The 15,807-nt window shown below is 38.7% G+C and overlaps 1 protein-coding gene across 1 annotated transcript in view; it reads left to right on the forward strand.

The window, feature by feature from the left end:
- PREX2 (phosphatidylinositol-3,4,5-trisphosphate dependent Rac exchange factor 2) overlaps nucleotides 1-15,807 on the forward strand; it is a 296,111-nt gene that overhangs the window by 259,868 nt on the left and 20,436 nt on the right. Inside the window, 2 exon segments of the mRNA XM_035727132.1 lie at nucleotides 1,626-1,692; nucleotides 1,940-2,130. Of these exon segments, the coding sequence (XP_035583025.1) occupies nucleotides 1,626-1,692; nucleotides 1,940-2,130 (258 nt within the window).

A 15,807-nucleotide genomic window follows, 5' to 3' on the forward strand; every position in this document is an offset into this window, starting at 1 on the left:
AGCACACTTGAGGAAAGGCATGGGAACATCTGGTCAAGGTATCTCTATGGGTTCCAGCTTTGAGGCACCACCTTTGTACCAGGATGGTACATGGAAATCTTTAGGAGTTCAAAATGAATTATAATGAATAATAACCAACTTTGGATGCAGAACTGTTTTTTAAATTTTTGTTGTTTGAATTTGTATTTGAGAGATGAATAAGCTAATTCTCAGTAAGAATGAGCCTAACTTTCATTTTGGAAGTGACTTAAAGTTTTCCTTATTTAAAGTGTAAAAATTGATTAAGCCATGCTACTTTATCTTAAAAAGACAAAAGCAAACATCATTATTAGGTACAGTGCTAATGGGAATAGCAGTGTACGTGTGCACGTACGCATGTGTGCATAGAGGGGGACTCTGGGCATAAAGTTCTGTCTCACTGATTTTGCCCACTGCTACTCATGCATTTGATAATAATCTGATGGTCCTTTGAGGTTCTAAATGGTGCTCCGAAACACTAGTCTAATCAGTTTTATTTCAATATCTTGTCTGACAATCATTCTAATATTATGGAACCTATTTTGGTACATTGATATTAAGTGTTCACATCTTGAAAATAATTTCACTTCATCAAAAATAGACAGTAGATTAAATATAACTTAAATGTATCCTGTCTTCATGGGTCATTCCCTTACAATGTCAGTTTAGTATTGAGCCTTGGCTAAATAATATACTGAAACTTTTGCTAAGCAAAACTCAGCAATATTCTTTGGATAATTGCATGTCACTAGGATTCAGCTTCATGTATTAAAATACTTAGTGCCACATTGCATCCTGGTGACAAAAAGAACAAGTGTATCCTTGAAGAGGGTCTAACTTCCAGTCTGAGCATAGCTTAGTGGGTGAAAGAATTCGACTCAGTACTCTGTTTAAAATTAGTTTTTTGAGTATTACTTTTATAATCTTGCACAATAAATGAAAACTAGGTAATTCTCCAGTAGTCACAAGAAAATATATTTCTCCAACTTTTGTAATAATATAAATTATTAAAAATATTAATGGCACCCACTCTGTGCTATGCACTGTTCTAAAGGTTTTATTTGCATTAACTCATTTAATCTTCTTAGCAGGCTTGTGAAGTAGAAGCTAACGTTATCCCCAAATTACGAAAGAGGAAATTGAGGCATACACAAATTAAGTAATGTCTCTGAGGCCACACAGTGTGTAATGGAGCTGGTGGTGGCTTTAGTCATTTTTAAAAAAATTTTTTTAAAGATTTATTTGAGAGAGAGAGTGTGTGTGTGCAGGGGTGGGGGTTAGGGGCAGAGAGAGAGGGAGAGAGAGGAAATCTCAAGCAGACTCCCCGCTGAGTGCAGAGCTAGAAGCCAAGGCTCCATCTCACAACCCTGAGATCATGACCTGAGCTGAAATCGAGCCAGACATTCAGCTGACTGAGCCACTCAGGTGCCTCATTAGTCATTTTTTCTTAATGTAAAACTGTTGACTTTTTTTTGCACTCCCACCCATCCAAGTGTCCAACTTGTTTATTCATTTGTCTTCAAAAGGAAGTCAGCAAAACTTGCATGTCTTCATGCCTTTTAATTTTTCTAACAATAAATGATCACTTATTCCTTGGATTCTTACAGGGCCTTCTACTTGGACAAGTCAAATTCACCACCAAACTCCACATCCAAGGCTGCCTATGTAGATAAGGTAAAAAGAGATGATTGCATTTATTGATGCTTTGCCCTTTACAGACCTCCCTTATTTACTTTTTCTGCTGCTGTACTCAGACAATGTGTAATTACAAATATCTGTAGTCTCCGATTCCGTTACCTCCACAATGAAAATATTTTACACTCTTCATTAAACGTTATAACAGCAGTGAATTGTATGCCATCTAAAAGCATTTCTTCTGACTAAACGTGTCGGACGTTACATTCATCACTTTTTTCTGCAGCTCATGAGGCCTCTCAATGCTTTGGATGAACTTTATCGGCTGGTAGCCTCGTTTATCAGATCCAAGCGCACGGCTGCCTGCGCAAACACAGCCTGCAGCGCCTCCGGGGTGGGGCTGCTGTCCGTGTCCTCGGAGCTGTGCAACCGGCTGGGGGCCTGCCACATCATCATGTGCAACAGCGGCGTGCACAGGTACGTGGCCTGCCCTGCCTGCCTCTCTTGTGCCCACTTGCGTCTGGAGGTTCTTCCTTACATTGTGGTTACGGGAAATGGTAACCAGAAGCGTTCAGAGGACTCGGATGTATTTGGAATAAGCTTTGGGAAATCAGATCATGGTGACACGGTATTTTCTGGCTTTAGTTTTAGGTTCGGTGGCTATTTGTTCATACAAATGAATGCCATCCCACATTTATATCACTGTAGCTTATCTGCCCAGAATCTTATCACCCTTGCATTTATATTACAAGATTTGTACGTTAGGCACAAACTTGTACATCGATTTTATTCACTGTAGGAACTTGTCTGGTAGGAGCTGTCAGGGAGCTAAACAAAACTTTTTTCACTGCACTTGATGGACATTCCACTTTCGGTGGTTTGGGTTTCTATATCCACTGGTTGTGAAGTAGGTGCTGCCTTGGGGTTACTACTGTCTTTCTGCTTTTGGCAAAATTAAGTCCAGGAGCCCACACAATATACGTTCTTGAAAATGGAAGGGGAGATCTTAGATGGGTCCAGTGCAGGTGGCTTGTCTTAGGCAGCTGTGCTTAGTCTGGGACACCCAAGGTAGGCTTGTGAACTCATACACCTGCATCAGCTGCAAAATAGGGGTGGAGGACCCCATGTCAAGTCCTTCCCCATAACCACGTGCTCCTCCTCTGTCACCTCACCATTTTCACAAGGAAGTGAAACCATGTAGTAAAAATAATAAAACAGAATTTGGTCCTCATTGTGATCTGAGTAGGCAAATAGTGTCCTGTCACCCATCATAGTCTCTTCTTGGAACTGGGCCAGTTAGATTTTACGGATGGTGGTATTATGTAGTCAGATTTACGTGGTACTTGACCTATGCAAAGGACTACAGTTTGACTGTTGGCCGTGTAACATCATAAAGCAATGATGCTCATGTTAGAGGCATAAATACAGCATGACACCATGAACAACAGATAACAAAATGTAAGAAGATATAATGAGATAACAGAATAAGAACAAATAGACCTCCACTGCAAGAAAATGTAAATGACCTCAGAAAGTTACAGCCGAAAACCAAGATTCAGAAGGAAAACAGATCTCTGAGATGGGTAGACCTTTCCCTAAAGAAGGTGATGTTTGAACTGGGTTTTGATGAGTCAGGGTGAAGAGGTAAAAAGTGAGAAAAATGATCCAAGGCAGCAGGTTCTCATCTGTAAAATTCCATTTCAATTTGGTATGCCCGAATTCTAGTTTTCAAGTCCTACGCAGTGTGTTCTTGCTTACAAAGTATGGCAAGACCTTATTTCTCTGAAAGGAGCATTATATTTTGTGGTTGACAAAATATACAAAATTTTCTCCTTTATTTGAATGGCTGTGTACTCTGTGCCCTATTGCAAGCTGTAATAAGCTTAATTGAAAATATCATCTGCAACCAAATGAATAAAATATTATTTCATAATTTGTTTACTAGCAGAGAAGTGATCTCTCCCTTCTGATCAGCTCATGTTCACTCCTTCTGTTCCCACTTATTCACTCACTCATTTATGTATTCATTATTCATTCACTCAGTAAATATGCATTGAGCACCAATTATGTGCCAGCTCTGCTCTAGTTGCTGGAGATACAGCATTGAAAAATTAAAGTCCCTCTTCTCAAACAGTGTGCATCATATTGAGGGTAACAGATGATAGTGTAAACAAATACATATGTAATGTGCTGGATGGAATAAATAGAAAAAAGAACAGAAGTCAGGGGGGTAGAAGGTGATAGGATTGGAAGAAGGGGTAGCACCATCCAACAAGGGATTTCATCAGAGACTTGTATGAAATGAAGGAGTGATTTATGCAGATATCTCAGAGAAAGAGCATTCGATCCTAGGGAGCAGCAATGCAAATGGAGGTCACATGGGAGCTCAACGAACTGCATCGAGGCCACTGTGGCCTCACCAAGTGCCATTTCCTTGATTATTGGTGTTCCTGTCTTACCCCGGTGCAAGATCATAGTTGTCTGAGGACTGGATACGCTGTGACCACAAAGGGGACACTTCTGGACTTTGAAACTAAAAGCATACCCTCTTACCTCCACATTAATTTACTGGAAGTTAATGCAGTTAAATCTGCATTTAATCCTAGAGCCATGACCAGGTGGTCCCAATCAGTCTCTCTGCTAGCCCATGAGCAATTTTAGAATCTGACTAATGTTACCTGGGAGAAATAGATTGATGTCTCACAGCTGTTTTATAATTACCATAGTCGTTGATTGGTGTGTTAGGACTGCAAGTAACATTGAAATTTCAAAGTAGTTTGACTTTTTCCATTTCTACTATTTAAAATAAATGTAGCTTTAGTTCATTTCAGAGACATTTACTGAGGTACAGGCACAAATACTCCATGGCAAATGCTGAATTTAAAGTTAATGCTATTTGAAAATGGTACAGATTTATTTTCCTATTACACAGAATAAAATGGGAGTTTAACATTATCTTTGGGCGCCTGAGTGGCTCAGTTGGTTGAGCGACTGCCTTTGGCTCAGGTCATGATCCTGGAGTCCCGGGATCGAGTCCCACATCGGGCTCCCTGCTCAGCAGGGAGTCTGCTTCTCCCTCTGACCCTCCCCCCTCTCATGCTCTCTCTCTCTATCTCATTCTCTCTCTCAAATAAATAAATAAATAAATCTTAAAAAAAATAACATTATCTTTTAATCTCTCAGTGAAGGCTATGCTTACATCTTTCATGACAACAAAATGTGCTAATTTATATTGGATTTAGAAATCTCACATAAAGACCGTTCTTAAAATAATTCTTCGTAATTATGATTCAGACAGCTAGGGAGAAACCCAAGTAGATCCATACCTGCTCTCAACATTAGAACATGGAGGCTTACCTTCAGGTTCTGACAAAGGGGAGAAGTTCACAACGTGAGTCAGAATAAATATTGCACAAACTATTTTTTACCATTTACTTTTAAAATCAAGATGAGAAATGGTCAGTAATATGGGATCCCCATTAGTCAGTTTCCTGCCTTTTCTGACTGTATTTGCAAAATAACAAGAGAATATAAAATATTTTTAGAGTATTGAATGATTCTGCATATGTTTGATATTAAAGAGAAGAATGTGGTTTTTCAGAATGAAAAGGCAGATTTAATTAGCATTAATGTCTAGATGTTTTAATGCCAACCTGAATTGGATGGCAGAGCTACATACAGCAGTGAATGCGAGATTAGCAGGAATAGAATTCAGGATGAATTATTAAAATCTTCTCATAACATTTAGCCTGGCTTTGTTTTTATTAAATTCTTTTCCCTAGGGCAATCCTTCGTGTGTATTACCATTCTGCTGATGAACTTCCCTACCCACACTCTCTTAACTATTCACTTATGTCAGGTGTCTTCATTGCTATTGGATGGTGCAAGAAGAATAGGACTGTCTCTTCTTAAAAACAGGTTTTTGCCTTTTAAACAATATAAACTTGATGTTAAAGGTAGTTTAACAAATGGCACGTTTTATAATTTCCCATCCTGACATGCCTTCTTTCATGTTCATTTTGTGTCATCTCTTGCAACTTCCATCAAACAACGCACAATTGAACATAGTTTTATTAGTAAATATAGTCCAACAATCTGCTTTATGCTCATAACAGCTCTATCTGTATTTTCCAGTTGTACACATAGCTTTTCTCATTATCACTTTTATTTGTTACAGAGTTAATCCAACCAGTTGCTATGCCACAGTTTACTAAATGATCACTTTCGTGGTTTATGTTCCTGGTCCATTGCCCATAATGCCTGCAGAGAGGCTGGTTTCATTGTGTAGCTGTTCAGATTTCAATTTTATTTTCCATTAAGTTAAAAGAAAAACAAAAGTATCCTCCAGGCAGAATTACTGTGTCAAGGAGTTTAAACCTCTGTGGTCAATAATATATATTGTTCAGGTTCTCGGAAGGCTCCTCCTCAGGTACAACACAACCAGAAGGTGACATAGTTGTGTAGCACTTTCCCCTTTTCTTGGTCTGCAGAGGCTGTTTGAATCCATTTATCTAGTGTGCTTCTCTCCTAGATGTACAATGATAAGTCACTAGTGCTTTAGTTTATACTTCTTTGATAAACAAATACAAATATTGGAATTGAATAGTTTTTTTTGAATTTCCTTTTCGACAAAGATTTATGCCAGAGACTCTGTGTATACCTGCTTTATAGACAGAATTTTTTTTTTGCCAAATTGAACATTTTTAAAGTAGTGAATCGGCCCGTGGCTTTTCAAGTTCTCTCTTGTACTCCTGCCAGCTATTTGTTGCAGGCAATCCAAAAGCATACAAACAGGGATTCTAAATTTCCCTTTTATTTCAGACTGCAACATCCTTCCATTCAATGTGGTATTTCATTTTGTTGTAGTTCTTTATTCCCACCCCAACTTAATAGCCAACTGTTTTTCTTTAACCAGTATAAATCAGTATACTGCAAATGTTATAAAACCTGAATCATGAGTCTTTCTGTCCAAAAACAAAGATGTCGTTTTCTTCCCACTACATTATCTTCTGCTTCCTTCGCCAGTAGGAACAAGTGGGTGGAATTTTCCAGAGGCTACCTGAAAGGATATGTCAAAGAAATTTCTAGGGAGGGCAGTAAATCTGGGATCACAGGTTTTGCCTCTAAGGACTTGTTCCAAAGAGTTTTTGTCCACATACTCTCGGTATCTTTTAATAATTGGTTTTCAGTGATGTCAGAACCTTTTACAGCCTCGCAGGAAGGTGTGTGATGCGCTCACAGGCCTCGTGTCTAACTCGCCCTGTGATGTCTTTGAACCCAAACCTTGGAGATCTATACGTTTTATCTTCATGCTTTGTTGTGAGGATAAATCTCTTCCAGGAAACAATGGCCTGCATTTGTAAGTAACATACCTCCCGTTCACTCCTCCTGTGGGGGTTGTGAGCAGTAGTACCAGGCAGGGCTCACTGAATCAGGGATTCACCAGCACCTAGCATTAGTCAGTGTCTTGTCTTCTGATGAGAACCCTGCCCAAGTGTGAGAAGGAAACAGTCGGTGGCAAGGCCTACCTGTTCTCGTTATTTAAAAACATATTGATAAACATCAAGCTAGCTACCATCGCTGTATTATGGTATTAGACTTCTTTTTTTTTTAATATATTGTAGAAATTAGTTTTAACATATATAAAGTTTTAGGAACTCAAAGGCCACATATATGTGAAGCTTCTAACTTAAGAGGGGTCTACTCCCAAGATGCATTCCTTCATTGGTTATGTGGAAATTGAGACATACTTTCACATTTGACAGTATTACCAATGGTCCTTGAATCTTCAAAGTCAGCCCTCTCTTCCCCTTCCCTGACACTTATATAATCCATCCTGTGACCATAGTATAGGACCCAAAGTATGATTATAAGCGTTTGTTAGAAAAATGAAATTCAGGAATTAAAATATAAAAACAACTGAAGAGAAATCTGTATTACTAGTTTGGTTCATCAGACAGTTTTTATTTCAGATGAAGATGAACATGTAAACAATTTAAAAAAAAAACGTTTTCAGATAACTATCAATTAGCAATTTTAGAAACCACTTTTTTTGAACTTTGAAGGACTTTCTTAGCAATATTTTATTCTGTTGTAACCATGACATCAAAGGACAAATTGACAAATAGGCCTAACTTAAGGAATGCAGAATCTTATAAAAGTGGGGCACTCAAGGTAACCTGACTTAGGTAATCAGAGTCCTAACAGGGCAGATGACAAAGCTGCATCTTTTTCCCTTGTGGGGTGAAAACATCAAGTAAGACAAGTAGATTTACTCTGGGGATTTCCATCTGTACGTTAGATTCTAGCTATGGGACAGAAAAAAAATTACCATAATAAGCAAGTGTAGGTTTCAAATATACCCATTTATCTTTTGTTCAGAAATGACTTGAGAGGGCGCCTGGGTGGCTCAGTTGGTTAAGCGACTGCCTTCGGCTCAGGTCATGATCCTGGAGTCCCCGGATCGAGTCCCACATCGGGCTCCCTGCTCAGCAGGGAGTCTGCTTCTCCCTCTGACCCTCCCCCCTCTCATGTGCTCTCTCTCTCTCATTCTCGCTCTCTCAAATAAATAAATAAAATCTTTAAAAAAAAATGACTTGAGAGATTCAATAACAAGATGAGTGGAAATACTTGAATTTTAAATCTCCAGAAAGAAACATTTCTGCTAGCTCATGATCTCAGGATCCTGTACATTCCCAACAAAAAGTTCTAAAATTATGCCCTGTAGGACTCTGAAGCACATTAGTCTAAAACACTACTTTTATATAAGGGTAGTTGTAGCAATAACAGAAATGACATTTAAAATTGCCATTAAATATAGCTGCAGTGATGATTATTTTTCTTTAACAGTTAAATTTTGATTATATCAATGCAACTGTTCTCATTTGTTTGAAATCTAATAAAATCATTAATGTATCAAAACAAACAAAAAAACAAATACAAAAAATATAAAATTGTTCTCTAATCTTTAGAAGAGAAAAAATAAAATTCTATTAGAATGGAGCTCTGGGAGAAAGACAAAATATATTCTACTCATGATAGGATGTAAGTATAAATCTTAATACCCTGCCAAAATCACAAGAGCGGAGGATAGAATGGTGGTTAGCATAGGCAGGTAGGAGGAGAAAATGAGGAGATTTTGGTCAAGGGATAAAAGTTTCAATTATGCAAGAAGAATAAGTTCTGGGGATCTAATATGTAACACTGTGACTGTAGGTGACCATACTGTTTTGTATACTTGGACATTTCCTAGGAGGGTAGATCTTAAGTGTTTTCACCACCGAAAAAAAAAGAAGAAGAAAAAGAAAATGGTAACTGTGTGGGGTGATGGATATGTTGATCAACTTGACTGGATGAATATTTCATAATGTATGTGCATATATATAAAACATCAAATTATATACCTTGAACATATACATTTTTTAATTGTCTATTAAACCTCAGTAAAACTGGGGAGAAAAAAAGAAAAGTAAAGCCAGAATTTCAAATTATGCTGAATTGTAAAATAGGCAAATAAAGTTCCACAATTTATCCTAATTTTAAAAACCAGATAAATAATATAGGTATTTTCTCTTAAAATTATAAGAAATCAAATATTTCAAATATGATGGAAGTTTCATTCTTTTTCTTTCTTTACTTTTATAAAAATTCTTTACCATAGAGGTGGGTCAAATTTGCATATAAGTTTTGTAGATTTTTCTTTGCAATTGATATGAACCTTAATAAATTAGTATATTAAATTATACTGTAATTTTAAAATGTCCATTGTTTTCTTCAAGTTAGATTACTGTGAAAGAAGAATAAGACAGTAATTATGAGAGTGACTTACTGCAGTGATTTCTAGTTCTGACCTCGTTACTACATGATATTGGCCTGACCAACCTTAATTTCGGTACATAAAAAACGAGTTTATACATGATTACCTTCCATCATTAAAATTGGGAAAGTCTCAGTAATCATAATACATTAAACATATCTTGGTAAAAATAATCTAGAAGAGTGGGTTTTTTTTTTTTTTCAATATAAGCTCTACGCCCAGTGCAGGGCTTGAACTCACAACCCTAAAATCCAGCGTCACATGCTCTACTGACTGAGCCAGCCAGGCACCCTGATAAAAATAATCTAAATACATAATTATTAGTTAAATTTCATCAGTATTTGCCAAACCCAATTTTACTCTTTGAGCATCATAGTAAAATTTAAATATTTGTGTTACTAAATTTTATTTGTATTTAGCTATTTAAAAGCGATAAATACAGAATCTACTATACAAATTGTTGAAGAGGGCATGATTCTTCAAAATTTATTTTAAATAAGCTGAAGTTATTGTTTTTCCTAAACCTGCAAAATTATATTTAAAGCAAAATAAAATGCCAGTCACTTTCTGGGATGTGTTCCTGAGGACTTCAAGGTTAGTGATTTTATAACCACTGTAATAAATGTCATAAGCCAAAATTTCTATCCTCCAGAGGAGGGAAGAAATATGGGTATCTCTTCCTCTATATGAACCTGGAGAAGGAGAGCAGGTGGCTTGGAGAAAGTTGACAGAAGGAAGTGCAATTTCTGCCTTTACAATGTTAATCTTAAATTGGTAGTAGGTCACCTAACATCGTCTGGAGGAATACAGAGGCTTGAGACTGAAATCCTGTTAAGCAGGAAGGTTTAAGGTAACACCTGTTGTAGGTTTTAAAGCATGGCTCATGATTAGCAGGTGAAGGAAATGAAGGATGGCTCAGTGGAAGGGAATGGGATGAAAATACAGCGCTGAGATGTGAAACAGCGTACTACGGGGGCGGTCACAGTAAAGAGTTTACTACTCTGGGCAGTGAAGTGCCAGAAGAATGTAAGGCCCTGACTGCTAGGTTAAGGATTTGGGACTCCCTCCTGGGGGCCCCAGGAAGCCAATGAAGGGTTTTCAGCAAAAGAATAATCTGATTAAATTTTTAAAAGGATTTTATCTATTCCACTTTGGGAGAGCACGTGAGCCGTGGGGGAGGGGCAGAGGGAGAAGCAGACTCCCCGCTGAGCAGGGAGCCCGATGCGGGACTCGATCCTGGGACTCCGGGATCATGACCTGAGCTGAAGACAGCTGCTTAACCGGCTGAGCCACCCAGGCGCCCTAGGTTTTTTTGTTGTTGTTGTTTTTTGTTTGTTTTAAGATGACTGTCATGATCTGTGATGGGATGAGGATGGAGGTAGGGAGACAGCTGGGATTTCACAGTAGTACAGGAAGGGATGAGGGGGTCCCAAACTGAGGCATTGGCAGAGGGTGGAAGGGAAAGGGAAGGTGTGAACGGTATGAGACGCAAGTAACAGAACTAGATGATCAGTGAGAAATAGAGAAAGCGGGGAGAGGGAGAGATTTTGATGATTCCTGCTGTCCAGCTTGGGAAGGTGGTGGGGAATGGGGCTGCCACAGGGAAAATATGCATTTCTGTTTGGGAGCATGGTGGAGAGGGATGTGTTGAGTTAAGATGTCCTTGGTGTCTTATATGGGGATGTCCTTTGGCAGATTCATAGTCAGCAAGGACTAAAGGTATATATGTGCATAACTGGGTATAATGTAAATGGGTATATACGTACACACAGACATAGCAAAGAGACTATGAAAAAAACAGGTAGGGTGATTCTTGAGTACAGGGAGTATGAGTACAGGGAGATTGAAGAAGGGGACCATGTCAGAGAAGGCTTCACAGAGATATATTTGAGCTGGTTTAAAACATTACTGAGAATTTTCTGGGAATACACTTCAGGTGTTAGGAACAGGGAAGAGATATTCCAGGAAAAGGCGCAGCGGTGTGAGAAAAGAATAATCAGCTGCCAACAATGGACATTGAGAAATGATCACCCGGGAACGCATGTGGCATGTTAATATTCCTTGGTTCTCCACCGCCCCATCCTCTGTGAGCCCTGATTAAGAGGAACAACCAAGGAGGAGTCTCAGAATAAAACACTGAAGGAAGGATCCCCTAGAAAGGTATGAAAATTACTGAAACAAAGCTCTATTCAGTGACATGGGTAAACAGGTCAAAGAGAAAGCAATTATGGTAGAGCATCGAAGAATTGGGGAGACAGATGAAAATCACATGCCGGACACCCTTAAGTGTTGGTGTCATCAAAAAACCTGAGGAGCAAGGACAAAAGGCAGGCAGCAATGTAGAGAAAAGGGGCAGAGAGAGGTGGTAGTGTTGAAGAACTTTGGGCAGCTGGGAAAGGTACCCAAGCTATGCAGTTAAATCCCCCAAAACAAAACAGAAATGAAATAATTTGGTGAAAGAGTCCAGGCTGAAAAATCTAAAATGCAGAAATGCAGATTTAAACCTGGTGGCTATGGTAATTAAGGTCCTAACTCACACGCAGATGTTTCATATTCATACACATTTTTAGCATAGCAAATACACTCTCATGTGCCTAAGTGCTCATTAGCCATCCCCGTGATCGCCTCTGCGCTAACCTCAGCAATGAAAAACCATGTCGGAGGAAAACACACCTTAATGGGCTTGACTGGAAAGGAATGAAGGATGTGGAATATTTTGCCTGGCAGTTGATTCTTAAGCCTAGGCTGAAAGATATATACTGAGGGCTTTGAGAGAATGTACTGAAAGTTGCAATAGAAAGTCCCATTATCTTTAATGGGACTTCCATGGCTAATTCCCTGTGCGGTGCTGAAAATGTGCCCCTTAAACTTGATTGCTTTTTTGCCTTAAGATATATGGAGTTAGTGGAGTATTCAATTTGGCTGTGCTTCTGCTGCCAGGATCTCGCTCCAACTGTTACCCATCACTTCTGCATTCTGTTCAGTTGTTTTGCACAGTGCCCCTCTCTGCCTGCCATCTCTCTGCCTTCTTTTCAAATGCCCATTAACCCCTTGGCTTTCAGCTCTCTTGGGCTGTGACACCTAGGAACCCAGAATGGTCGTGGGAAAATTTCATCAGTACTGTCTGTTTGACCAAACAATAATCTTGAAAGCATCAATAGACATCCAGAGGTTATTTCTGTAAAAGCTACTGGACACTTGCCTGAGCGATTACAGGCTTTTGGATTGCAACTGTTGTTAGACTGTCACTCACATTTTCTTATAGGGAGAATGTAAATATTTAATGTTTTATTAGACGTATGTATATCAGATGAATGAATTCTTTATTGCTGAAAACAAATACCCGTTTGTCCTTTTTCCACGTGAACGTATTTACGTGTTTCATTTGAAAAATTGCCTTCTCTGTTCCAGGGGAGCAAGGACATAGGCATTAGGTTTTAGAACCTAAAGCCTGTAGACTTGTGGCAATTTTCTCAAGCTTTCCATTTGTCACAAACACTTGGCTAAGGGTGACCAAGGTGGGAAAGATCAATAGGACAGCAGCAGGCCTTTCCATATTAATTTTGCAGAGACTCTGTGTGTGTCTGGGGATTGAGCAGTATTTAGCGCACTGCATTAGCCCTCAGGTGTACAATTCTTCCTCGGTCTAAGGTAATAAAAGGGAGCAGGGAAAAGAAACAACATTAAACAATTAGTTTCTTCATTCAGGTGCTTCATTCCAGTTGTCAATAGACTTTTCACATTGGTGCTCTGTGCTCAGTACTTAAAAGTAATTAGAAGCCGGAATAAATGAGATCACTGCGGGAATGAACATGCTTCACACAGAACAGTGCGTTTTATATAGAAAAATGCAAATCTGTAGTAGAGAAGGCATGCAGTCTCCCTTCAGTTTCTTTTTCCTACTTGATTGCTGTACAATCGATATCCTTACTTAGCATGCTTCAAATCTAAATCCTTTTTAATCATGAATGTATTTTTGTATGATGGGGTGTACACTCATAGTGAAGTGGTTTGGGCTGGCTGAATTAATCTCTACCAAAACAATGCATTTAAAGTATAAATGCTGAGACTGAGATTGTGATTGTTGAATTATGGATGTGGGGAGCTGGAATTTTCTAAATGCAGTAATCTACATGATATGATTTTGATGTGATGGAAAGAACCCTGGCTTTTGAATCAGAAAACTGGTTTTGAATCCTGTTACTTGCTCGCTGTGTGACCGTGATTACATCACCTGGTCTTCGGAGACTTTAAATTTAAAAAAACATTTTTTTAAATTTTATTTATTTATTTGACAGAGAGAGAGAGAGATAGCGAGAGCAGGAACACAAGCAGGGGGAGTGGGAGAGGGAGAAGCAGGCTTCCCTCCAAGCAGGGAGCCCAACGTGGGGCTCGATCCCAGGACCCCGGGATCACGACCTGGGCCGAAGGCAGATGCATAATGACTGAGCCACCACCCAGGCGCCCCTCTCTCGGAGACTTTATTGGTGAAGTGGAAATAATGATTTCTTTCTGGAAAAGATGGCATAAGGAATAAATGAGCAATATATGTGAAAGCATATACTGCAAGATCTGGCAATAGTGAACACAGTTTTTCTTACTCTGTGTTTCTGATAGTGAATCCAACTTCTCATTACAGAGTGAGAAATATGAAATGCATCTGTTTAAAATAATTAGATCATACCTACCAAAATAAGGAAGTTCTTGTAAGAACTATTTAAAAAATCACAGTAGTTGAAAAGTAGATCTTAGATATTCTCACCACAAAAAAGAAGTGGTTAATTTTGTGATGTGATGCAGGTGTTAGCAAACCCTACTGTGGTAATCATTTTAAACATATAAGTGTATCAAATGAACCTGTTATACACCTTGCAAAATCTTATGTCAATTATATCTCAACAGAGCTAGAAAAAAAGTCACAGTAATGAGTCACCATAGCGTGAAAGAGGAGTATGAAAAGTACAAGAGTAACTCCTCTGATCTGTAAGAAATAGAATACACAAAACACTGGGCCCTATTAGATAATGCTTATTTTTAGAATCCTCCTTAGGTAGCGTGTAGAAAGTCATTCAAGAGCAGTAGAACAGGATCCCCTTGAATTCAAGGACAGGAAGTTTTCTTTCCTGGTGTCAAAAACCAAGAATATGTATTAAAATAGAGACAAATATTTAGGACTTGAAAAGAATCAGGTGCTAGCACTTGTTTCTTTATTCATTCATTGAGGGGAACAGGAACCATGGAGCACCACTGTGTGGCATGTACTGTGCTATGCCAAACCAGGGACGTGAGAGAGTGCTTGGTGTCACTGCACTTACAGTCTGAGGTCTTGGGCACCTGGGTGGCTCAGTCGGTTAAGCGTCTGCCTTCGGCTCAGATCATGATCCCAGAGTCCTGGGATCAGGTCCCACATCGGGCTCCCTGCTCAGCAAGGTGTCTGTTTCTCTCTGTCTCTCTCTCTCTCTCAAATAAATAAATAAAATCTAAAAAAAAAAAAAAAAAGGTCTTGACAAAAGAACCACCTTGGAAACCAGACAGCCATACTATGGAGCACAGGTTCTCTTTAGTGATGACAATTGGAGAAAGATGGTCAGAGGATTGGCTTTCTGTATGAAATGACTCAAGGAATAGATTTATAAGTTTCAAAGTACAATAGAGAGAAAGAATATATAACATGTCATGTTCACAGTGTGAGAGAACTGATTCTGTTAGGGTTTCAAATGTTTTCTTCTGAACCCAGAAAATATTGATAAATGATAACTGGACGGTTTTGATGAGAGTGATTAATAATTAATGAATTCGGGACACCTGGGTGGCTCAGTCAGTTAAACGTCTGCCTTCGGCTCAGGTCATGATCCCAGGATCCTGGGATCGATTCCTGCATCAGGCTCCTTGCTCAGTGGGGAGTCTGCTTCTCCCTCTGCTTGCCACTACCCCTGCTTGTCTCTGACAAATAAATAAAATCTTTTTAAAAAATTTAAAAAACAATTAATATAAGAATAATGAATCGCATATACTATGTTATATATTTTCTAAGTACTACAAAACTCATCCAGAGTGGTTAATCAGAAGACATGGTACGAGCCGTGATTAAACCCAGAGAAAGGAAAGTGAAAGCCATTGCTCATGAAAGAAAAGCCATATGCTATGTATAAGCCATAAGGGAAATCTGTGATTATGTTTTTACTAATATTTATTGTCCCTATATAGCATTTATTACTTCATCAGGTTTATTTGAGCAGTGAACACTTCTTGAACAAATACATACAATGCATTCAACAAATGCAGAGTATAAAGAAATGACTCTTACCTTTGAGGAGTATACGTGTAATACCATTGCC

The sequence above is a fragment of the Zalophus californianus genome, chromosome 4 (genome assembly GCF_009762305.2).
Source record: "Zalophus californianus isolate mZalCal1 chromosome 4, mZalCal1.pri.v2, whole genome shotgun sequence".
Classification (NCBI taxonomy): domain Eukaryota; kingdom Metazoa; phylum Chordata; class Mammalia; order Carnivora; family Otariidae; genus Zalophus; species Zalophus californianus.